At 53.9% G+C, this 23,749-nt stretch overlaps 4 protein-coding genes across 5 annotated transcripts in view; 2 read left to right on the plus strand and 2 right to left on the minus strand.

The window, feature by feature from the left end:
• The first annotated feature begins 1,260 nt into the window (after positions 1 to 1,260).
• On the plus strand, positions 1,261 to 10,991 carry Mex3a (mex-3 RNA binding family member A). The gene is made up of 2 exons (XM_050118716.1): positions 1,261 to 2,156; positions 5,341 to 10,991. The coding sequence occupies exons 1-2, from the start codon at positions 1,703 to 1,705 to the stop codon at positions 6,441 to 6,443; spliced, it is 1,557 nt and encodes a 518-aa protein (XP_049974673.1). The 5' UTR covers positions 1,261 to 1,702; the 3' UTR covers positions 6,444 to 10,991.
• Positions 10,992 to 11,095: 104 nt separating this feature from the next.
• Rab25 (RAB25, member RAS oncogene family) lies at positions 11,096 to 17,168 on the minus strand. Its single transcript, XM_050118717.1, has 5 exons — positions 16,898 to 17,168; positions 14,340 to 14,535; positions 12,368 to 12,561; positions 11,794 to 11,874; positions 11,096 to 11,475 (listed from the first exon to the last, which is right to left on the minus strand). The coding sequence occupies exons 1-5, from the start codon at positions 16,935 to 16,937 to the stop codon at positions 11,348 to 11,350; spliced, it is 639 nt and encodes a 212-aa protein (XP_049974674.1). The 5' UTR covers positions 16,938 to 17,168; the 3' UTR covers positions 11,096 to 11,347.
• A 981-nt stretch (positions 17,169 to 18,149) lies between these two features.
• Positions 18,150 to 20,634, minus strand: Lamtor2 (late endosomal/lysosomal adaptor, MAPK and MTOR activator 2). The gene is made up of 4 exons (XM_050118763.1): positions 20,470 to 20,634; positions 19,999 to 20,161; positions 18,515 to 18,604; positions 18,150 to 18,321 (listed from the first exon to the last, which is right to left on the minus strand). Exons 1-4 carry the CDS (start codon positions 20,535 to 20,537, stop codon positions 18,265 to 18,267), a joined length of 378 nt encoding a protein of 125 aa, XP_049974720.1. The 5' UTR covers positions 20,538 to 20,634; the 3' UTR covers positions 18,150 to 18,264.
• Positions 20,635 to 21,309: 675 nt separating this feature from the next.
• Ubqln4 (ubiquilin 4) overlaps positions 21,310 to 23,749 on the plus strand; it is a 28,280-nt gene continuing 25,840 nt past the window's right edge. For both annotated transcript variants that reach the window (XM_050166465.1, XM_050166464.1), the window contains exons 1-2: positions 21,310 to 21,476; positions 23,167 to 23,318. In XM_050166465.1, the coding sequence (XP_050022422.1) occupies positions 21,369 to 21,476; positions 23,167 to 23,318 (260 nt within the window). In that variant the 5' untranslated portion in view covers positions 21,310 to 21,368. The remainder of the gene's footprint in view (positions 21,477 to 23,166; positions 23,319 to 23,749) is intronic.

The raw sequence follows: 23,749 nt of genomic DNA on the forward strand, positions 1-23,749 counted from the left end.
AGCCCCTCCCTTACTCAGCTTCCCAGATCCTCTGTCCAAGATTCTCCTTCGTAGAAAGGGAAAAGCCTGCCTGCTGGGCATGAACCCTCAGACCCTCCCACCACTTAGCCCTCCCACTTACGGGCAAACTCACTCTTTCCAAGAACCAGTTTAGGAACTGGGCCTGAAAAAAAAAGACATCCTACACCCCGAGGCATACCTACTTACTGCTATCCAGTTTGGAGAAGGTGGCTCTTAAGCGTTTGACCTCAAGGCCTTTAGACACGGTCCTATTCCTTCTCTTGGACAAAAGGAAAGCTGAAGAAGACACAGGCTAGAGCCAAAGAAAAGACTGCAGTAAACCCAACTCTCTCTAAACTATCTGTCGAGTCTCAAAAACTTAATTCTGATCTCTCTTCATATATTTCTAGGGCCAAAGGGGCTGAATTACTGGTTAATAAAATTAAGAGGCAGGCATGAGAGTCGTAAGGGGCAAATGACCTCCACTGTATTCATGGCTCAGGAATGAAGGGCTCCCAATCTCACTCCCGTTACACCCAAAGTTCTAGGCTCCAAACTAAGTCACACGAAGCCTTTACGGCCCTTCCAGGCTCCCTGCTCAGCCCTTCACCCCTATCCTCTCTCTCCGCGCCTCCTCTTCCACACCCGGTTACTGCACGGTCCACGGGGGCGCGAACTAACTCACCTCCCAAGCCGCGGCCTCTGAGATCCTGGAACTGGGGGGCTGGAGGAGGGGGAAGATTTACTTAAGAGATGAGCGGCCCCCATCCTCTACCAGGGATACCTCTTCCACCCCAACGCCCTTTCCCGGACCCCACGTAGCTCAGAGACTCGTTCCTCCTATCATAGCGGCCAACGGGCTTTGTTTGCTCCGCGAGTGCGCTCCCCAAGGCCTGAGCCTGTGGACTCCGCGATCACGAGCGGAGGAGGGAGGACACCGCAGCCACGCGGCCGCTCCGCCCCGCTCCTCATTACCATAAGAAAAAGGCCCGGGACCCGCGGGGCCGGTGGCCGACGTCTTTCCACGCCCGCTCCTTTCCCGCATACCGCCAGCTCCTGAAAATTCCCGGACCACGACTCCCCGCCCACCCGAGCTTGGCCCGCGAGCGGTAGGCAGAACCCAAGGGGCGCATCCTCTTGCCCGAATTCGTCCCCGAGCCCGAGAAACTACAACTCCCGGCATGCCCCGGGCGCCCCCGGCGCGCCCCCCTCCCGTCAGTTCCATGCTGCTCCATCCAGTTCATTTAAAACAAAAGAGTTTGAGCGCTGGAAGGGGCTGGGCTCTATTGGGGGCCACTGAGCGACGCTCGGGGACTGGGGCTCGGTGCGGGAGCCTAAGGGGGCGTCTGCTCGGCAGAGGGTAGACACTCCGGGTCCGAGGCGGAGGGGTGGGGGCCAGGGCCCGCAGCCCCCCACCCCACCCGTCACCCCGGAGCGAGAGGAGATCTGCTTTCTTGGTTTTGCTTCTTTTCCCCCACCCCCACCCGGGGGCTGGGGCGAGGGGAGTCAGGTTACAGGGTGCTTGGGGAGGGGGGTTTAGGGGTGGGTCTATCTTTCTATCTCGCTTTCTTCCCCCCTCCCCAGCTCTTTGTTCCCCCTCCCTACACACCCCCTCCTCTCTCCCCTCCCCTCCTCTCTCCTCTTCTCCCTTCCACCACCTCTCTCTCTCTCCCTCTCTCTCTCCCCCAGCTTTTGTTTCGCCATGCCTAGTCTAGTGGTATCTGGAATAATGGAAAGAAATGGGGGCTTTGGAGAATTAGGATGTTTCGGGGGAAGCGCTAAGGACCGAGGGCTACTGGAAGACGAGCGCGCCCTTCAGCTGGCGCTTGATCAACTCTGCCTCCTGGGTTTGGGGGAGCCCCCCGCCCCCACGGCGGGCGAGGACGGGGGAGGTGGGGGGGGCGGCGCCCCCGCGCAGCCGGCCGCCCCCCCGCAGCCGGCCCCGCCGCCGCCGCCCGCCGCGGCCCCGGCCGCCCCGAGCGCGGCCCCCGCGGCGCAGACGCCCCAGCCCCCCGCCGCCCCCAAAGGGGCGAACGACGCCAAGCTCTGCGCGCTCTACAAAGAGGCCGAGCTGCGCCTGAAGGGCAGCAGCAACACCACGGAGTGCGTTCCCGTGCCCACCTCCGAGCACGTGGCCGAGATCGTGGGCAGGCAAGGTAAGCGGGTGTCCGGACACTGCGAGGGTTGGAGTGGGGGCTTGCTGTCCCCGGCGCTGAAAGTTCATCGCTTCCCTCTTTGCCCGCCTCTGACTCTGTCCCTTCCCGACAAAGGGGGCCCCGCCCCCTGCCCAGATTCCAAGTGCCACAAAGTTCCCTAGTACCCCTAGTAGGCACGACTCTCGGGACCCTTCCTCCCCTGGGGCTCCGCCCGTAGACAAAGAAATATCCTGGAACTGGGAGAGGAAAGGGGAGGGGGAGCTGCCTCCCAATCCCGGGGTCTGTGCGGAGGGGGTGTCGGCTCCGGGCTGGAAGAACTGACGGAATGTGCAATTACTTGGAAGTCCTTACTCTGGTATCTGCTTGTAGACTGGGGAGGGGGCACTCCTGGGACCTTCTGCCGTTGGAGTTAGGGACTCTGAGCAAGACCCGGTCCCTGAAGCCCGACTGAGGATCTGTCTCTTTGTTGGGCTGAGTGTAGGAATGAAAGGGGGTGTGGCCCAGGGGAGGGTCCCAGTCTGGAGAGAGGTGATGAGGAAGCCCTTAGCAGAGAGGGGTCCTGTGGTCGTTTGTTGGCCCTTGCATGTGTGGGCCCTTGTGTTTGGGGAGGGTGTCTCCGAAGTGGTACCAGCCCTGGCGTGGGCCTCTCCTTCTCCGTCTTGCTTTTGTTCTGGGCTGGCCACGGCCTGGAGCCAAGGGTCTAAAGAAGAGTCTCTGAGTGAATGCGTGGGACAAGGCGGGAGAGGCATGTCGTTGAAGGGGGCAGAGAAACCTCCACTTGGAAATTTGGTGGTGGGTGCATGTCTGGGTGTACTGGGAGGGGTATTGGATTAAGCCAATGGAATATGTTACCACACCCTCCTCAGCCCGGCATGCCTAGGTGGGTGGGAGTGTTGGTAAGTACCCAAATTGAGCAACCTGGATCTTGGGGACCCTTCCCCTTCCAGTTTGGGGGTGGGGGGAGGAGCGGGATTTGGATATTGCAAAGGGGCTGGGCTGAGAGGTGGAGTGGGGGAGGAGCTGCCCCACTGTGGGGAACAATGGAGGGGCTGCATTCCGCGGGAGTAGAGGAGGAGGGCAGTTCCTGGCGGTTGGATGGGGAGGCAGGCTGTGGCCCCTACTTCATATCCCACCTCATCCACCCTAGTATTGGAACTGGAGGATTTGGAATGGGGAGCTGAGTGGAGGAGGGGAGCTTGCCACTCCCCTGCACAGCGCCCCCTCCCACAATCTCTTGGGGTGTCTGGTTTAGAAAGTTGGATTTCCCTCCATCAGAGACACGGGGGATCCAGAGCCTGGAACTGGATGGGGATATTAATATCTCTGCTTGGGTGAGGTCTTGGAAGGCACCAGAATTTAATGCAGTCCTTTTCTCTTCTGCTTACTTAGCAAATGTGTCTATCCATCATCAAAGTAGAATTTCTCTTCTTCAGAAAACATATGTCCTCCCGTCCCCATTCCCGAGTAGGTGGAAGTCCTCTCTGGTCTGCTGCCGCAGTTTGAGCATTTCTCTGACTCTGACCTCCCTTCTAGAGATGCTTCTGTGTTGCAGAAGCCAGGAGGACGAAGCTCTAGGTTCTCTACTGCCTGGCCTCTGGCTTTTCTCCTTAGTCTTATACCAGGGCGTGACCTCCCAAACTCCCCAACTCTCAAGAAACCTAGCTCCCACTGAAGTTTTTGGTTCCAAAACTTAAGAACTGGAGCCTAGGTGCCCATGAAATAGCATATAAGTTGAGGTGGCAGAATGTACTGTGCTTTGGTCCTCCAAGACTCACAGATTGAACCATTATCTACTGCCAATAAAGCAGCAAGGATGTAGGCTTGACAACAAGTAGGACTTCTTAACTGCCAACAGGTCTGAAAAGAAGCTCAGGAGTCAAATTTTCCTTCCTAATATATCTTGTTTTTGTTTTGTTTTGTTTTTTCGAGACAGGGTTTCTCTGTGGCTTTGGAGCCTGTCCTGGAACTAGCTCTGTAGACCAGGCTGGTTTCGAACTCGCAGAGATCCACCTGCCTCTGCCTCCCAAGTGCTGGGATTAAAGGCGTGCGCCACCATCGCCCGGCCTTCCTAATATATCTTAAAGATATGTCCTTAACCCACCAGGTCCCTCCAGTACGTTAGGGTAGAAAAGACACTATTTGGAGTGGAGCGGGAGGAGAAAGAAAAAAACAAGTTCACACAGAGGCCTGCAGTTGAGGGTTGGGAGAGTCAGAAGAGTGGGCACTTGTCTTTGGATTGCTAGTGTGTCAGCGGGGAGATGTGCCTGGGGAGCCCAGGGAGTTTGTGCGAACATGGCAAACTACAGTCTGTGTGCTGGGGAAGACTGAGATAGGGGAGGGTCTGTGTGCATGTGAAGGGTGTTCTGTCACCCCACGGGATTGCTTGCTTGGACGGATGCACTCTGCCCACTGCTTTAGTATCCTTAGGGACATGTCCTCACACCCGTCTGGAGGACAGCCATTGGGGTCTACAGCCCACAAGCACAGCCTCTCTCCGCAGCCCCCCAGCTCTAACCTGCCACTCCTTCAGAGCAGGAGCGTGGGTCCAGAAATGCCCACTTCCTCCCTTCTCAGCCTCCAGGGCATCTCAACCCTGCCTGGGGCAGAGAACAAGAACACAGCTCCTCCTCCTCCAGATGAGATGAACTTCTACTTTCTCTCTTGAAATTCTCACTCCTCGACCCCCACCCCCATCCTGTCCTCTCCCACAAGTCCCACACTGAGTGTCAGGTGCTGCAAATTTTATGACGTGGAGACTCACAGAGAGGATATGGGGCAGAAGGCATGGGAGGTCACAGCACACGATGGCCAATGACCCTGGGTGAGCTAGAGGACACTTTTAGTGAATGGAGGTCACACAGTAGACTGTGTGCATTGGAGTTTTGAGCAAAGATCAGGAGAGGTGACTGAGAAGTTGGTGAGGTGGAGGGATCGGAAGGGCGGGTTCTTAGGGGAGAGTTTGTGAGCAGGTTAGCCGCTTTTCTGAAAGGCTCTGAAGGAGGCGGTTTTGGAGGAGTGTATTTAGAAGGCCCAGAATGGTTGGCACAGGAGAGAAACATGGGGTGGCTGTGCTTGTGGCTATGAGGGCGTCACTGGAACAAGTGAAGGGTTCCTGGGAGGCTGGGATTCTGCAGACATCCCAGTACATCCCTTGTCCTGTGAATTTCTTTCCCACTCTGCTCAGGCTGCAAGATTAAGGCTTTGAGAGCCAAGACCAACACCTACATCAAGACACCTGTGCGAGGTGAGGAGCCCGTGTTCATGGTGACTGGGAGACGGGAAGACGTGGCCACAGCCCGGCGGGAAATCATCTCAGCAGCTGAGCACTTCTCCATGATAAGAGCCTCACGCAACAAATCTGGCGCCGCCTTTGGTGTGGCCCCTGCTCTGCCGGGCCAGGTGACCATTCGTGTTCGAGTGCCCTACCGTGTGGTGGGACTGGTGGTGGGCCCCAAGGGAGCGACTATCAAACGCATCCAGCAGCAGACCAACACATACATCATCACCCCCAGCCGGGACCGCGACCCGGTGTTCGAGATCACCGGCGCCCCAGGTAACGTGGAACGTGCGCGGGAGGAGATCGAGACGCACATCGCTGTGCGCACCGGCAAGATCCTCGAGTACAACAGCGACGGCGACTTCCTGGCCGGCAGCCCCGACACTGCGTTGGACAGCCGCTACTCGGACGCCTGGCGGGTGCATGCCCCGGGCTGCAAGCCGCTTTCCACCTTCCGACAGAACAGCCTGGGCTGCATCGGCGAGTGCAGTGTGGACTCGGCCTTCGAGGCCCCGCGCCTAGGCGAGCAGGGCGGGGACTTCGGCTACGGCGGGTATTTGTTTCCGGGCTATGGCGTGGGCAAGCAGGACGTCTACTACGGCGTGGCTGAAACGAGTCCCCCGTTGTGGGCGGGCCAGGAGAACGCCACGCCCACCTCGGTGCTCTTTTCTGCCTCTTCCTCTTCTTCAGCCAAGGCACGCGCAGGCCCACCGGGTGCACACCGCTCTCCAGCCACCTCTGCGGGGCCAGAGCAGCTGGCCGGGCTCCCTCGGCGACCGCCTGGAGAACCACTGCAGGGCTTCTCTAAACTGGGGGCGGGAGGGCTGCGGAGTCCAGGCGGCGGGCGGGACTGTATGGTGTGCTTTGAGAGCGAAGTGACAGCAGCCCTGGTGCCCTGTGGACACAACCTTTTCTGCATGGAGTGTGCAGTACGCATCTGCGAGAGAACGGACCCAGAGTGTCCTGTCTGCCACATCACCGCCACGCAAGCCATCCGAATATTTTCCTAAGCTCCCTGTCCCTGGTCTGGGCCCGCTGCCCAGGGTGACACCCTGGACCTGTAGGGCCTTTTGGAAAGTCAGTGACTACAGGGCAAGGTGGCTTAGAAATATTCGCTCCCTGGGGTGGGGAAGGGAGGCATGAGTGGCTGGGGGGGCAGCCACTTTCAGAACCTCTGGTTACCCTTTGGGAGGGGGCCAGACCGTAAGTTTTACTAGAGTTACAACTCTGATACCTCAACACACCCTTAAATCTGGAAGCAGCTATAGAAGCTTTTGTTTAGCCTGCTGTCCACCAGGGCATCCTGACCTTTCCCTTCTCCCCATCCGTGTGTCATTTTGCCCCTTCCTCTGTGGAGGGGTAAGACAACACAGGAGGGGGAGAATTGCCATCTGTAACCAGAGGTGCTCTTAGTGATTCCCGCCCCTCTGGTCCTGACCTCCCACCTCCTAACATAACCCTTTATCCCCCTCCCCACTCGTATCCTGAGTTCCCAGCAGTATGAGGGAGATGGGGGCCTATCAGATCTGGAGTGAGGAGGAGGTCAATCAATAAAGGGCTCACAACTCATCTGTCTTACAAAGCTGGGCTGGAGAGATCTGGAAAGAAGCTTCCCTTTCCCTCCAACTTTTTGCTTGGCTTCCCCAGCTTTTCTTCTGGGTTTGCCCCTTGCTTTTTTCCATTTCTTCAACCCCCCTCCCCTGGCTGTCCTCCTTGTCTATCTTCCTTTCCCCTTCCTGCCCCTTCTAGCCCAGCTTTGGGAATACCATCCTCCTGGGGAGAAGTGCCCCCAGTTCCTCTTCATGTACTGGATAGCTCTGTCCCCCACTCCTCCAAAGAACCCGTTCCAGTTCTTGATGGAATGTAGCCGTAGACTCAGTGCCAGTTCGAGAGGGAAACCGATAATGGGGGTATGTAAGGGTTGAAACCCCTCCTTTATCATGTATGGGCATTATACTTAGGGCGCACTTCTGGGTCTTCTGGCCAAGGGAAGAGAAAATGGGAAGTAGGAAAAGTCCTGGGGCAGGAAAGACGTGGATGGACGGCTCCCCCTCCCCCTCACCTGCAGTGGCCTACCCCCTGACCTCGCTGCACCGGCTGGACCATTATTGAATCCGTATTAGCCACAAATCATGAAGTCTCTGTCTTACCCACTGGCTGAGGAGAGAGGCCAGATCTTTGGTGAGGGTCCAAAGCATTGAGACTCAGCAGGGCCTGTTACAAGAATCAGGTGTTGTGATAGGGCCTGGCACCCTTTGCTGTTCCCATTGCTCACTTGTCTGTCTATCCCGCAGCCTCCTACCCTCCTGGTTCCGCTGGCCGGGCCAGGAGAGGATGGGTGATGGGGAGGCCCCGGGAGGTGCTTGTATATAGTCAGGTGGGACTATGAGCTCTTCTAGCTCAGAAGTCCCATTCTTCCTGGATGGAGAAGGGATGTGGGATGAGGGCACAGAGGGAGGTCCTCTCTCCCCTTTGCCTATTGTGAATTAACTTGCCTCTCCTCAGCCTTCCCCTCCAGACCACCAGCCTGGGAGGGGAGAGGAAGGAGGCTACAGCCCAGAAAACTGGCCTGTGGCAGCTTCCCTCCTCTCCACCAATGTGAGCCATCTTGAGATGTCTGTACAATAGAAACCAAACCAAATGGGCACCCTGGGTTGCCCAGGGGCAGGGCACGGGAGGGGGTGGGAAGAAGGGATGTCTGTCTGTCGACCCCCTCCCCCTCTCCACTCCTTACCCACAAAGGCAAAGACTGTTACAGTAGGGGCTCCACAGGTCCAGTCCCACCCTTGAGGAGGAGCCTTTCCTAGAAACTAGCGCAAACCGCAAAAGTGAGCGACAAGAGAGAAAGCAATGAGGGAGTGAGATGGTGACCAACAAGGGAGGAAACAAAAATAGCAAAAAAGAAAAAAAAAGCAGTTCTTTATAATTTAATATTCTATTTTAATAAAGGCATTTATTACCGTATAAATGTAGCAAAGAACCTGGGCTAATATGAAAAAAAGACTTTTTATTAGGTAATTTATTATATGAAAAGGATATTTTATTTTATGATAAAGTGATCCTTAAAAAAACTTTAGAAGGTTTAGAATATATGTAGGGAGAGAAGAAAAAATACATTTGTATTCAGAGTTAAATCTTAAAAAAGTTTTTAATATATGTTCGGGTTTATGTTCTTTCTTCCCCCCACTTTTTTTTGGGGAGAAATATCATTTGCTTTTCTTGGGGGAGCATCCTGGGATGGCTGGTGGAGAGAGGGGATGGGGGAGATGGTCCCTTCTGGGGCCCCCACCAGTAGATTGGATTTCATTCTGTGGGCTCCCCTCCTCCTCCTCCCCCTCAGGGGAGCCGGCAGAGCCAAACAAAGGAAGGGATTAACCAGAAAGGAAGAAGCTTTGGGACTAAGGACTGAGGGTCCTGGGATGTCCCCTCCTTCCCCTACCCTGTGCCAGGGGCAAGTGAGGGAGAAGGCAAAACTGAGGCCTAGCAGGCCTATGGAAACCCTCAGAGGTGTGAGATTTAAGAGAAATAGATTTTTTTTTAACCAAAAAAAGAGAGAGAAATGAGAAAGAAAAACCGAGGGGTTTAAAAGAAGAGAATACTACAAAATAATTCAAATTTATTTCATATAATCCTAGAGAAAGAAAAAAGAATTACTAGTTACTTAGTAGACAATACTCAGATAGCTTAAAGTTTAGTAGCGTTGTGGGCCCCTGAGCCCAGTAGGAAGTATAAAGGTATGGGAAAAAGAATAGAGGCCGGCGGCTGAGCTGCCCTACCCTGGGGACAGGGCTAGAGCAGGCTGCTAGCTCAGATTGGGAGCTTCCAGTCTGCTGGGGTTGATTCTGAGAATCCTTAGGGTTTTAAGTGTGGGACAGGTACACTTGGGCGTCTGTCCCAAGGTCTTTGCCAGGGTACACACTGGGCATCTGAAACCAGGTGAGACTGGGCATCTGCTGGGAAGCCCCTACTCCTAATGCCCAACCCTCACCCAAGACAGCTTCTCCCAGGCCACACTGAGGAGGTCCTTGAAGTCACCTCAGTCCATCTTGCTACAGGTTGGTTCAAGAGCAAGGTACAACTGTTCACCAATGAGCGTGCAATGCTTGTCGGCCCAGCTTTGCCGTGCCGCAGTGGGAGTGGCGATGCCGTCTAGTGCTGTTTTCCTCACAGGTGCAGTGTTCTTTTATTTTTGGACACAGGGTCTCTAGCCCAGCCTGGCCTTACACAAGCAGCCATCTTCTTGCTCTCTCCAGTTGCTGGGACTACAAGGCATGCCCACCACACTCGGCTTTGTGGAGTCTCAGAGAAGTCACATCCCAAGGAATACTTTCTACTCAGGAAGTAGAGTGCAAATATGGCCTGGGAGAACCTGCCCTCCCAAAGTACAGCGGTAAAAGTAAGAAGCTTTGGTGAGCCCAGTGTAGCCCTCGTGTCCTAGCCTCCCTCCTCTATGTTTAGATAGGGATCACCCACTGGCCACATCGCATCACCTTCCCCGCAGAAAACTGGAAGCCTGGCTTTTGCATGTGAGAAATGAGCATTTTTAAGCACTTGCCTTGCATCAGCCCCCACTGGCAATCAGATCAGGGTGGGGAGAGGCCTCTTGGCTTTAGTCTGAGCAAGCAGTGCAACCGCTAGGGACCCTAGAGCCCAGACACACCTCCCTCTCCCCAGTTACTCTTTTCACCCCATCTAGAGAGTAGAGGTCCCCCTACCCTCTTTGCCCTAGGACCCTCGATAGTTTGAGATAGTAGCATCTGGGCAAGGGAAGAATTTGCCCTTGCCTACAGAGGGTGGTGAGTGCTTGAGAGGTCAGGTGGGTGGGTGGAGGTGGCCCTGGGACAGTAGAGTAGGATTGTGGTCAGACTTGACTTGAGGCACCTAGTGACTCTTGCAAATCACCAAGGAAGATGTTCAAATGCAAAACAAAGGTGGGAAATAAAACAGACCCATGAATAATCAAGTCGAAGTGATGCTGCACACCACGCAGAGAAACCAAGGAGGGGGAGGGTTAATGTATTAAACGTGCGATTGAGAAGTTAATTTTATTAAAAGTATTATTACGTAAGGCTCTGTCTTTCACTGTGTGGCAGCTGGAATTGCACTGGGACTGGTACTCTGGTGTGGGAAATGGGGATTTCCAGGGTTCCCCGCAAAAGATGTGGAGAAACAAAATCCTCCCCTATTCTACCAACTTCCGTTCTTCCCTGTTTCAGGATAGGGAAAGGGCTGGATGGGGTACTCCCCTCCCATCTTAGGAACCTCTCCTGAGTACGTATACTAGGCCGCCCCTGCTTCCTAGGATCTTCCCCCCACCTCTTGCCCATGGCATTAAAGTGACCTCAGTTCTTGGCACCAGAGCTTTGGGTACCAGATGGTGCTGGAGGATGGTTTCTTTTGTCTTCCAAATACCCCTCCCCTCCACACAACCTTCCATCCCCCACCTGCCCTAGGGGTTGGCAGAGGAAAGGGTAGGCAATTCCTGTCCCCTTGGCACTGTCCCCAGACAGAACTCCAGAAGCAGGCCCTGAGGGGCAGCGGAGATGGTAGAGATGACAAAACGGGATGGAGAAAGGAATCAGGGACTCAGGAGAAGTCAAAGTTGGAAGGGCAGCACTGACAATTCAACAAGGGGCAGATGGAAGGCAGCAGGACAGCCAGGCGTGATACAAAACAGCTTTATTGGGGGGGGGGCTAGCCTGTGAGGGATGTGGGCAGATGCTAGAGACATGGTAGGGCCCTAGCCTGTGAGGGGTGTGTGGGCGGATGCTAGAGCCGTGGAAGGGCGTGAGGACCCTGTGCTTGTGAAGTGGGGGGAGGGAACGACTCAAGGGTAGAGAGAAGTCCTGCAATTGGGTGGGAGGGACCCGAAGGCTGAATGAAGGCAGTGACTCATGGCTGACCATGACTGAATTCAGAGGTTGATGCAGCAAGCCTTCTTCTCCCCAGGGCCAGAATCCTGTTCAGTTTGGGCATTGCCCAGGGTGATGGCATTGGCCCGGGTGCTGTTCTGTCTCTGCTTGGACACCTTTGCAAAGATCTCTAAGAACAAAGGGCGGTAATCAGGCCAGAAGTTTAATGTTCCACCCCTAACCATGCCATTTCTGAGCACGGGTGGCCACCCCAGAGTTTTTGCTGGAAGGAAGTAGTTTTGACACCTGGGTCTTGTCTGGGTAAACAAAGAGCCCAGACTCAGCCCCCTAAAGACAATGAGGCCTTCTGGTTCCTTCCTTAAACTCTAGGATGAGTGGAGGGATAGAGGTGGGACCAGTGGCTCTGAGGAGGCTGGAGCCCTCAGTGGACTGGAGATAGGACAGGGTATCCCACCTGAAATGGAGCACCCAATGTGGGTAGACTCACCTTTGAGGACAGTCTCAAAGGCCAGCTCCACATTGGTGGAGTCCAGTGCTGAGGTCTCCAGGAACAGCAGACCGTTGTTTTCTGCAGGAAAGGAAGCACACATTAGTCGTGGATCATGGCAACACTAGTGACTTTTATTTAGTGCTTTCTATGTCTTTTTTTTCTATATGCAAAACCTTTGGTAGAAAGTAGCTCATCTAATCCTTTATACAATCTATACGGTAGGTTCATTTAGGATAGTAAAGCCTAGACATGCAGAGAGAATGAAGAAGGAACTTGCCTCGTGGCCTACATCTAGTCACTGACCAAAAGGAGGCCAGATGCTGTAGAGGAGTAAATGAGACGGCCACCAGGAGCCCACAAGGGGCCCTGACTGAGTATTGCAGGGTGGAGGCCATCCGTCTTACAATCAACTGTGAACAACTGCGAATGAAGCCAGTCTCACAGCAGGGAAGCAGGGGAGGTTCATGGGTTCCCAAGGGGACTGGAAGCAGTGAAGCACCTGGGGGACAGACCCCTCCAGCCCTAATGTGTGAGTAATGAAGAAGCTGGACTGAGAAAGGGCGACCCTCACCAGCAAACATGCAGGCCTCCTCCGTGGGCACCTCCCTGGCCTGGCTCAGGTCACTTTTGTTCCCCACCAGCATGACAACAATAGTGGCTTCAGCGTGGTCATAGAGCTCCTTGAGCCAGCGCTCTACAACGGCGTAGGTCTGGTGCTTCGTTAGGTCAAATACCAGGAGCGCTCCTACCGCTCCGCGGTAGTACCTGTGTGGGGTTGAGAGGAAGGGATGGACAGAGCATAGTCGTCAAGCTAAATGCCTGACATCAGTGTGCCAGCAGTCAGGACCCCAGCCCCTGCAGGGCACTCAAGGTCCCTTGTGCTGCAGAGATGCTGGTCTGAGAGTGCAGCGTCACCGCCTGGCTCCAAACCCTACCAGCTCAAGGCCTCCTCAATCTTCTGCCTGACTTCAGCCTTGCCCACCCACCAATGCCCACTTGGACTCTGAGCAGGTATGCGCCTGGATCTTCCACTTTTAATGTCCTCCTCACACAATGGCTTCTTCTTTTGGCATCTTTTCAAGGTGAACCACATGCCTGCCCCTTGAACCAGTCAGTACCTGGCCTGAATTCCGAGTTCAAAAGGCCATCTTCAGATTGGGGGCATCTAATTATTCCTTGTTTTGTTTTGGGAACTCAATATGTAGCACAGATTGGCTTCAAACTCAAGGCAATCCTCCGGCTTCAGCTGTTATTACAGGTGTGAAACACCATGTGTGGTTTATTCATAGCTTATTTATTTTATTTCTTTTAAAGATTTATTTATTATGTATACAATATTCTGCCTGCATGTGTACCTGCAGGCCGGAAGAGGACACTAGATTTCATTACAGATGGTCGTGAGCCATCATGTGAGTGCTGGGAATTGAACTCAGGTCCTCTGGGAGAGCACATCTCTCCAGCCCCTTATTCCTAGTTTATTAACAAATCAACCAAGTCTTGCTTTTTTGGTTTTTTTGTTTTGTTTTGTTTTGTTTTGTTTTTTGAGACAGGATTTCTCTGTAGCTTTGGAGCCTGTCCTGAAACTAGCTCTTGTAGTTCAGGATGGCCTCGAACTCACAGAGATCTGCCTGTCTCTGCCTCTGGAGTGCTGGGATTAAAGGCACCACCACCGCCCAGCCTCAACCAAGTCTTATAAGAGGTCAAATAATTAGAAGTAGTGGGTGACTGTGGCCCTTTAGTCTGCATAACAGCCCCCGCTTCCTGCTTCAAGTCTCTTGCGGTTCTGTCTTCCATCATATACGACAGATCAACCACATCTTAGACAGCAGGACCTGACACTGACCAGGAGTTGCTAGATATGGTTCCAGAAGGCCTAATTCTCTGAAGCTTTATAAACTGCATATTCCAAGCTGGGGATATGGCTACTGCATGGGAAGCCATTCGATTCTGAGTACAATCGATCTATCCAGCCATTCATCCATCCACCCACCCATCAATCAATCAATTAATCAACTAATCTAATTTTAAAAAATAGTGATCAGGAATGGTGGGGCATACCTTTAATCTCAGCATTTAGGAGGCAGAGGCAGGCAGATCTCTGTGAGTTCCAGGCCAGCCTAGTCTACAGAGTGAGTTCCAGACCAGCAAGGACTACATAGTGAGTTCCAGGTCTACATGTGAGCTCAGGCTAGCCTGATCTCTAAATCTTACACCAAAGTCCAGGTAACCCTGTCACTTGTGACTAGAAACATTGCTGCCGAGCAGAGCACTGAGCTGAAGTCAGGGGGCATTCTTAGTTCATGCACCTATTTAAACAAGGCACCTCACTTCTTCCTGTAATACTTTAAAATGACGGGTACAAAGGGCTTTGTGTCTTCCTGGGCACAGGAGAGGCTTAGTAAGTAGGGCTATGACTTGCATTAACAGTCATTACATCCTATCTATCCCTGTTGTCAAACATAGAACTTGTGTCTTCATGATTCCCATCACCGGGAACACACAACACACTCCTGCCTCCCGTCCCCCCCAAGGCCTGGGCTCACGCAGAGGTGATGGCTCGGTACCGCTCCAGGCCAGCTGTGTCCCAGATCTGCGCCTTGACGGCTGCGGTGCCCAGCATTACAGTCCGGGTGGAGAACTCAACCCCGATGGTGGTGCGGCTGTCGTGGCTGAACTCATTGCGGGTGAACCGGGACAGCAGATTAGTCTTGCCCACGCCTGACTCGCCGATCAGCACCACTGAGGAAGTGGAGAGAGGAGAGCTGAGCCAGGGCAGAGCGGCTCTGAGCCTACCTGAGCCGGAGAGTCTGTTCAACAGGAAAGAAAGGGGCTCAGAAAAGCAAGATGGCAGAGGCTGTGGTTGGCCACACTGCATAGGGCATCTGCAGGGGTGGAGGGATGGGGATAGACAGACAGACACAGAAGGGCCAGGAGTATTCAAGGCAGCGGCTACTGAGGCAACAGAGTCTGCCTGTGATTCTGGTAACGCAGTGACAGTAACAGTTGTGGGCTGCTCACAGGGGACATGGGAATGACAGGCACGGGAGTTCTGGGGTGCACATTTCCGGACTAGGGGCATGGGAAAGTTGCTGATGTCTGTATGTGAGGTGGAAGGACAAGGAAGGGGGCTTGGGTATGTTATGTGCTTACATGTAAGAAGCGAAAGGTTGGCAGGTGACACTTCTGTAGGTGACAGGAAGATGTAGGAGTACACCTGTGTGTGTGCGCGTGTGTGTCACTGCTTTTCCTGTAAAGGTGTGGGAGTGCACCTGTATGCGTGTGTGTGTGTGTGTGTGTGTGTGTGCATCACTGCCTCTCCTGTGAAGGTGTAGGAGTGCACCTGTGTGTGTGTGCATCCCTGCCTCTCCTGTGAAGGTATAGGAGTGCACCTGTGTGTGTCACTGCCTCCATTCATCCATCCCCAGCCCTGTCTTCAGACCCAGGTCAAGGTCGTCCCCCCCCCCCCCCCCCCCACACACACACACAAAGGATTTCTCCGTAGCTTTTGGTTCCTGTCCTGGAACTAGCTCTAGTAGACCAGGCTGGCCTTGAACTCAGAGATCTGCCTGCCTCTGCCTCCAGGGTGCTGGGATTAAAGGTGTGCCTGGCTTGGCTTTCTTCTCATCGGCCACCATCCAAGCCTTTATGTAGCCTCACCCAGAGGTGCCTGTCACCACTATTCCCATTTTATAGACAAGGAAGCCCCTCCCCCCCAGTAGGTCTATCACTCCAGTAGGTCTATCACATTGTACTAAACACTAACGTACTGCCCACTCCCACCTTTCAGGAAGGGTTTGCCCCACCCCCTCACTGCACTGAACATGGATGTCATGCCTCTCCCGGACAGCTCCCTGTTCCAAGGCTATGGCAGGTGGCTACCCTCTGCCCTGTCCTGAGTCCTCCTGCTCATCTTCACATGGTGGCCAGAGTCAGCATAGTCCCCCCCCCACTTCTCCATGGTGGCACTGGAACCCCATTTGTGCCAACTGGTAAGTGCCAGAGAGGCCATGGGATCACTCAGAATGATGGACCACACCAGGCATGTGAAGATAGTTTGGCACTGGGGGCTCAATAGTTAGGAGTCACTATACCACGGCCAGGCCACAGTCCTACCAGTTTCCTTGGGAAAATGCCAGGAGTACAGGCTCACCAGCTTGGCCAGGGTGGGGCTGAGGTTGGGAGAGGCTGCAGGGTGTGGTGCAAAGGGAAGGAGAGTGCCATCAGGCCACTGTGCCTTCAGGAAGTGGGCTATAGACCCACAGAGGGACCAAACACTTGGAGCTGAGAATGAAGAAGTAGGAAGGAGCCAGGCAGTAGTGGCGCACGCCTTTAATCCCAGTACTCAGAGGGAGAGGTAGGTGGATCTCTGTGAGTTTGAGGCCAGCCTGGGCTACAGAGTGAGTTCCAGGACAGGCTCCAAAGCTACAGAGATACACTGTTTCGGGGGGACGGGGGGACGGGGGGACAGGAAGGATGCACGCTTTGTCGCTTTCAGAGACAGCCTGGTGGATACCATCACACAGGCTCAGCACAGGAGTCCCATGGAAACCATCAGCCAGCTCATTCATCGCACTGTCCCAGCACCTCTCCTCTGTATCAGCTACCTAGCTCAACAATGGTCTCCCTTTCCCCTTCTATGCACCTGCTCAGAAAGATGGTGACTTTCTTCCGGTTTTTTTTTTCAGTTTTGTTCAAGATGGGGTTTCTCTGTGTAGCCCTGGCTGTCCTCAAACTCAGAGATCTGCCTGCCTCTGCCTACCGAGGCTGGGATTAAAGACATGTACCACCACGGCCTGGACAGACTTTCTTCCTCTTAAATTGGCTTTCTTCTTTCTCTGCCCTGAATGCAAGTCCTTTCTAAATCAGACTTCCATCTCTTGGGCTTCACCAGCTGACATTCCCAGGGACTTGAGCATTTATTAGAGACTATACAGCTTCCGAACATCTACACCTCTAACAGTCCTGCCTATACTCCTGAGCCCTGCTTTCTCTCCTAGATTCCAAGTAAGAGATAAAACACAAGGAGACACCCTGTCTCCTCTGGAAACAGCCTCTCTCCCACCCTCTCTGGAGCCTTCCCTTCGCATGATCCCCAACTTACCCTTGAAGACAAAATTATAATCATCGTCTTTTCCAGTCATCTCGATTCAGCATGGAGTGAAGGTGTTTGCAGGTGCAGAGGTCACTGTTTGTTTATTAGTTAAATGGCCTCAACTTTCAGCTCTTAAGACACTTGCACCTAGCTCCCCTCTCACTGGGGTGAGGGACAGAGGGCTGAGTTGAGGTCAGGAAGAGCCCCGGAGGCTCAGCTTTGGCAGGTTGGGCTACTCTGTGGGAGCTGAGAGGACGGAAGTTGAGAACAGGAAGAGCTAGCCAGCTCGACTGGGGACCTGGGTACAGGTGGGTGGAGCGAGATGACGTCAGACAGGTTAAACAGGTTAGGTGTCTGCTTTCAGCCCACACTCCCTCAAACAGGAGAACCTTCTCCTAGAGTTAACAGGGGGTGAGGTTGAGCTGAAGGTTCCTAGGGTTTGCAGAAGGGGAGCTGCCATTAGGCTGAGAGAGACAGATTTGTGGTGGGGCACAAGCTACTGGCCTCCAGCTTTCCCATCTCAGGTTCTGGTAGGCATCATACTGGAGGCATCAGGCAAAGGGCTATTAGGGCAAGAAATGCAAGCTGGGCACAGCATCTCTGCAGTGCAGAGTTGTAGGAGCTGCACCAGCTTGCAGCTTCAAGCCCTTCCTTAACAGCCTCAGGCCAGGGATGGGCAGCATTTCTCACTCAGGTGGAGCTGGGATGCTACCTGCCCAGATGGGTCCCTTCCTACTTACCCGCACAGTTCCCCCCTTCCTACTCACCCACAGTTCCCCCCTTTCACTCAAATGGTTCCCCCCTTCCTGCTTACCCACACGGCTCCCCCCTTCCTACTTACCCACACAGTTCCCCCCACTTCCTACTTACCCACATGGGTTCCACACCTTTAACCAAGCACTTGAGAGGCAGAGGCAGGCAGATCTCTGAGTATGAGGCTAACCCGTCTACAGAGTTAAAATTGTTTAAAGAAAAGTAATTGTTTTTCTGATACTGGGAATGGTGGCCCACAACTTTAGTCCCAGCACTTAGACGGCATATCTCTGAGTTCAAGGCTAGTATGGTCTACAAAGCGAGTTCTAGGACAGCCAAGGCTACATAGGGAAACCCTGTTGGCAGGAATTAGATGAGGCCCTGCACTGGAGAAGTCTTTCCAACAACTGCTGGGAGATTTGGTGATGGGAGAGGAGGGAATCCTCTTAAGTAACCCACCCCACTCCTTCCCACGGCCCGAGTCTTCCAGCCAAGAAAACAGCTGAGACACAAGACAAGAATTGAAATTTATTTGGAAAAAGCCAAAGTCCCATCTCCTGTAAGTGGTCCTGCTCCCCCAACCACCATCCCCCCCTTCTCTGACCCCAGCGTCCATCACACTACTATGATGCTGCTACTTGGGTGAGGGGATCCTCCAGGTACTGCACCAGGGCCTGGGCCTGCAGGGAGAGAGCATAAGTCAGGTCATACATGGCTTGTGCTTAGAGGGATCTCAAACTGGCTCCAACCAACCCCAGCCTACCCCCACTGCCCTTCAGACCATCCCAGGGACTGGGGAGAGCTGAGAACTCCAGGAAGGGGCAGAGATGCTCTGGTAGGGCCCAGGAAGGTGTGATGGAGGAGTGTACTCACTTTGGCCTTGAGCATTCCGAAGCCCACAGTCTCCTTGGCATACATACATAGCAGAAGGTTGGCCACCCGAGTAATGGCTACACGGCCCTCCTAGTGGGGATGATAGATTGAGACATTCTGCTTGGCACCCTTAGTTCCTACCTTCCCTGGGTGCCTCTGATCCTAGAGATATTGTCTCCCAAGCATGGCAGAGCAGGAAGTTCATCTAGGAAGCTTTGCCCCGCCTTTCAGACATGGGGGTCTGACACTGGATTCCAGCCTCAGACAGGCAATTCCTAATCAAGTTATTCTGGGAAACCAAGCCTCCCAGAAACTGGGTTTTTCTTCTCTGATGCTAAGAATTGTCTCGACAGGTAAGGGACCAGGAATAATAACCCAAGTTTTTTGTCACTCTTGCAGAAGACTTGGATTCAATTCCCAATGCCCACACTGTGCTCCTCACCATCCAGTTCAGGGGACCCAATGCCGTCTTTGCGCCTCCTTGAGGGCCAACACCTGGGCAAAACTCTCATACATACAAAATAAAATAAAAAAACCTAAAAAAAACTTAACAGCAAAAAACAAAACAAACAAAAAACCACAACCCAATTTACATGTCTCCTCTTTTCCTGTGGTATAGCTTTAAATGAAGACCAACTAAGGTTGATCAACATTTAAAATAAAAATGACAGATGTCACATTAAAGTAAGAGAAGTGATGTTTCATGAAACTTGTTTTAGTGTATCAGTGTGGATACTAGGCTCTGACTCAAAAACAAAACTTCTGTTTCTGGGAACGGATCCTCAGACCCCAAAGTGCTTTACCACTGACTTCACCCTCTGTTCCTTAAAATTCATTTATTATGGCCGGGCTGTTGTGAATGTCTCTGGGCTTCCTCCCTATGGCACCAGCTCTAGATTCAGCACCCAGTAGGAGTCAGCAATGGTTGGGAGGATGCCTGAATCACAATGAAGAGCTTTCTGAGGCACATTCACCCCGGGACCAACTGATTTGTCCTGCACACCATCACGGTCCAGGGCGCTGGGAACCAGGCAGGCCTCTTCATGCCTAAATCCTGTGACTTTCCCACTCACTTTGTGACGCTCCATCCTTACTGACCTTTGTCCAAGCATCACTCGGCCCGAGGCCCTTTGCAATTGCTGTTCTGTCAAAAATACTTGCAGAGATCTACCTGCCTGCATCAGTCTCTCAAGTGCTGGGACTAGAGGCATAAACCACCAAGAACTGTTAGAAATCTTTCCCCCGCAGACAGATGCATCGCATATCCGCTTCCCCTCGCCAATCTTCCTGCAGTTCTTTTAGCAAATGTCACCTTTTCAGTGAGACTGCCCGTCATATATGTCTGCGCCCTACCTTCACTTTTTTTCTTCCTTTTTAAATATTTATGTGTTTTACTTATTTGGCAAGGTGAGACGGAGCACACTTGCAATCTCAGTAAACAAGAGGCAGAGGCAAGTTCGAGGTCAGCCTACTTTACTTCATACCATGCAGTCCATGAGGATAAATTTGAGATTGTCTTCATTAAACGCTTGGTTCCCGTTCCGGTCATACGCGGCCCAGATGTTACTGGCGATGGCCGCGGTGACCCGGGCATCTGTGTCCCCATAACCGGAGTAGGCCAGCAATGATCCCTCGTTATTCAGTAGCCTGGCGAAGATGGGGCAGGATATCGATTTAAAAAAATAAAAAAAGGAAGAATAAAAAGCCTGGGTTCCTATCTCAATTCCCTCTCCTGGCGTTTTTAGAAAGCAAGGATCTGCGCTGAATATATCCTGGAGCATGCTCTAAGCACTCATCGACTTCCCTCTCCGAGAGAGGCCCTCACGTAGGGTTCCCGAAACGACCGCTCGCAGCACTAGCCTCCAAGCGTAGGGCTCCTTCCCTACCCCTACTGCAGGCAGCCGCGCGCCGCCCCATTCCAGCGCTCGCCGCTCGGGTCCTTGCTGTGCACTCACAGGGTGCTCTGGACTCCTCCGGTGTTGGCTTGGCTTAGCACCTGCGTCAAAGCCTTGGGACGAAGCATGCCTGCGTCTCCTAACCCTGACCAGCACCCCAGACAACCCCAGCCACGGCTCGCCGCTCTCCGCCAACCACTTCCGCTGGTCCAGCAGCCCAGCTACGAGGCGTCCCCGGGAGTTGTAGTCTCCGAGCCTATCCACTGAGGGTCTGGCCCAGTCCCCGCCCCGCGCGAGGGGCTCTGGGAATGGTAGTTTCGTGTTACCTATCAAGGAATTCTGGGAACTATAGTTCGGCTTCCATTTCAAACCATGAGGCTGTGGGGGAAAAAAGAGCGGGAGTGCAAGGCTAGTGGCAACATTGGAAGAACTTTTAACCCGTCCCACGAAAAGGGCGCCTTCGTGCCTACTGGTCAATCCGCGATTCAATAATAAAGATCTGTTAAGCACATCATTGGTCATGTTTCAAAGCAGTGACAGTTCTGTGAGGTACGGCTGTCTTGACACCCAAGGCTCAGAGAAGTCACGCAGGCAAACTCCCGGTCTCTGAAATTGTCCTTAATGGCTGTTTCTGCAGAGGTGTTAACATCCAGATCCAGGATCGAGCCCAGGCCAGGCAGAGATTCCGCCTCCCAAGAACACCAAGTTACTCCGGGGACGGAGACGAGGCGGCGGCGGGCGAAGACTGGCGGGACCCGCCGCCGCGCGGCTCGGCCCGGGGCCGCCCCAGCTTGCAGTGCCCCCCCAGGCCGCCCGGGGCGCTGTGGCCGCGGCTGTCCGGAGGGGGCGGCGGAGCCTCGAGGAGGGGCGGGAGGGGGAGGCGGAGGCGCAGGAGCCGAGTCGGGCCGGGCGGGCCGGGAGGAGGAGCCGGGCGGGCTGGCGGGCGGCCGGGCGGCGGCATGGCGGAGCCGACCGGGGCCGAGACGAGGCCCCAGATTCGGGTCACCGTCAAGACCCCCAAGGACAAGGAGGAGATCGTGATCTGCGATCGAGCCTCGGTCAAGGAGGTAGGACGGCAGGCGCTGGAGGGAGGAGAGCGGGAGCAGTGCGCGGAGGGGTCAGCGCTGAGATGGAGACCTCGGGGCCGGCCTGGCTACGGTACGGGCCCCTGGCCGGGGCGGAGCCCACGGGAATCCCGGCAGAGCGAGGGCAGACGAGGCGGGTAGGGGGCGCCCGGCCTGGGCTAGTCCGGCGAGCGTGGAGCGGCTTGGAACCGGTTTTGGCCGCGCTACCAGGGCTGGGGGCGTGGTGGTGGGGGGAGTGTGGGGAAGGGACACCTTGCAGGCGGGCACCCGAAAAGGTCTAGGCTTGAGGGGAGAGTGCGCCATGGTGGAGGTTCCTGGCGCCGAGGCACAGTGCGCCCCGAGAGAGTTTGCGGCTAAGCTTCCCCGGAGAGTCGCGTGGCGGGGGTGCTCTCTCCGCACAGATCCTTCCTGCTCGCAAATCGAAACGGTTGTGTTGTTCAGTTTTCTGCTGTATAGGATCTATTGAGCGCAGTAGAGGATCAACAAAATGATGCTGAATGAGTGAGGGACTATTGCTGGTGTTTCCCCACTGCTTGCTCCAGAATTGCACATTGGGCGGGGCTTAGGATAGGCCATCTGGTTGGAAGAGAGGAATCTTTTGCTTAGCAAGTGCACTGTTTATAATTAGAGTACATGTTGTGTTGTGATTTGGAGGAGCTGGAAGATTCTAGAGAGTCTAACTCACTCAGAGTAGCCTTTTGTATCACTACTGCTCTCCCATGCAAGAATTTACAGTAAGCCAGGCCGTGGCAGCGCATGCCTTTAATCCCAGCACTCGGGAGGCAGAGGCAGGCGGATCTCTGTGAGTTCGAGGCTAGCTTGGTCTACAAGAGCTAATTCCAGGACAGGCTACAAAGTTTCAGAGAAACCCTATTTCGAAAAAACAAAAAAAAAAAAAAAAAAAAAAAAAAAAAGAAGAAGACTTTACAGTTCTCCCGGAAAGGCTGAATTGGAACACAACTCTTATTGAGAGTATGTCTGATGGAGACATTGATGTACAGACCTGAGTTCCTAACCCCCCTCTGATCCTTATCTTAAAAAATCCCAGCAGAGGGGATCTCTGTGAGTTCGAGGTCAACCTGGTCTATATAGAGAGTTCCAGGATAGTAAGGGTTACATAGAGACCCTACCTCTAAATGAATAAGTGATATGGAGATAGTAACACACTGACTTACTCAACAGAGCATCTATTATAGTTCTGAGGAAGCTGGGTCTAAAGTGCCGAGAGAAACTGCAAGTCAAGGGAAAGCTGGAGAGACAGCCCGAGCCCAAGGCAAGCTGAAGGAGTGAGGATTGGGAAGGCTGCCCAGGAAGTAACCCTCTCAGAACTGGGTGGCGGGCCAGAAGTTGTCGTGGTAGATAGCAGCAGGGACTTGCCAGAGTTGGGAGACTGTAGTGGAACTAATTGAAAAACAGATCTGCTGGGCGGTGGTGGCGCACACCTTTAATCCCAGCACTCCGGAGGCAGAGGCAGGTGGATCTCTGTGAGTTCAAGTCCAGCCTGGTCTACCAGAGGGAGTTCCAGGACAGGCTCCAACGCTACAGAAAAACCTTATCTCGAAAATCAAAAAAAAATTGTTGCTTATTGCAGCTAGAGGGGCAGAGTTGAGAGTAGAGTCCTGGCCGTGGAGTACAGGCAGCCTCCCCAGTGACCTCTGCCTCTTGACCACAGTTCAAGGAGGAAATCTCCCGGAGGTTTAAGGCTCAGCAGGATCAGCTGGTCCTGATCTTCGCAGGCAAGATCCTCAAGGATGGAGACACACTGAACCAGCATGGGATCAAGGATGGGCTCACGGTCCATTTAGTCATCAAGACCCCTCAGAAGTAAGTTCAGTAAGGGAACTGACCTTGCTCCTAAACTGGGACTTCTCTTCTGATCCTTCTTACCTGTTCAGCTGTGCAGACAGCTGTTGGCCAGGCCTGGCCAGGTGCAGGTGGAAAAGGTCTTTCCTCTAGGGAAGCCTGACTGAACACTCCCAGATTGCCTTACTGACACTGTTCCTCTCTACTGATTGTCCCCCTGCATCTTGCCAGCCTGGGGTAAGGGTAGGGCAGGGCTGCTCAGGTGTGGCTTGAACTGGCAGCAGCTACACAGCCAACTTACCACTTGTTTGCTCTCTGACCATGGTTTTCCGTTGTTTCTCCTCAGGGCTCAAGATCCAGTGGCCACTCCTGCTTCTCCCCCATCCACTCCCGACTCTGCTTCTGCACCCTCCACCACGCCTGCCTCCCCTGCTGCCCCCACCCAGCCCTGC

The sequence above is a fragment of the Alexandromys fortis genome, unplaced genomic scaffold (assembly GCF_014885135.2).
Source record: "Alexandromys fortis isolate MF-2015 unplaced genomic scaffold, M_Fortis_MF-2015_v1.1 scaffold_152, whole genome shotgun sequence".
Classification (NCBI taxonomy): Eukaryota; Metazoa; Chordata; class Mammalia; order Rodentia; family Cricetidae; genus Alexandromys; species Alexandromys fortis.

Excerpts from the sequence above, each read along its gene's own strand:
- Mex3a (XM_050118716.1), top strand. The coding sequence starts at position 1,703 with ATGCCTAGTCTAGTGGTATCTGGAATAATGGAAAGAAATGGGGGCTTT. Across the intron at positions 2,157-5,340 it reads CGAGATCGTGGGCAGGCAAG|GCTGCAAGATTAAGGCTTTG; the intron begins GTAAGCGGGTGT and ends CACTCTGCTCAG.
- Lamtor2 (XM_050118763.1), bottom strand. The coding sequence starts at position 20,537 with ATGCTTCGTCCCAAGGCTTTGACGCAGGTGCTAAGCCAAGCCAACACC. Across the intron at positions 20,162-20,469 it reads GGAGGAGTCCAGAGCACCCT|GCTACTGAATAACGAGGGAT; the intron begins GTGAGTGCACAG and ends CATCTTCGCCAG. Across the intron at positions 18,605-19,998 it reads TTATCCTCATGGACTGCATG|GAGGGCCGTGTAGCCATTAC; the intron begins GTATGAAGTAAA and ends CATCCCCACTAG.
- Rab25 (XM_050118717.1), bottom strand. The coding sequence starts at position 16,937 with ATGACTGGAAAAGACGATGATTATAATTTTGTCTTCAAGG. Across the intron at positions 12,562-14,339 it reads TACCGAGCCATCACCTCTGC|GTACTACCGCGGAGCGGTAG; the intron begins GTGAGCCCAGGC and ends AACCCCACACAG. Across the intron at positions 11,875-12,367 it reads GGAGGCCTGCATGTTTGCTG|AAAACAACGGTCTGCTGTTC; the intron begins GTGAGGGTCGCC and ends CCTTTCCTGCAG.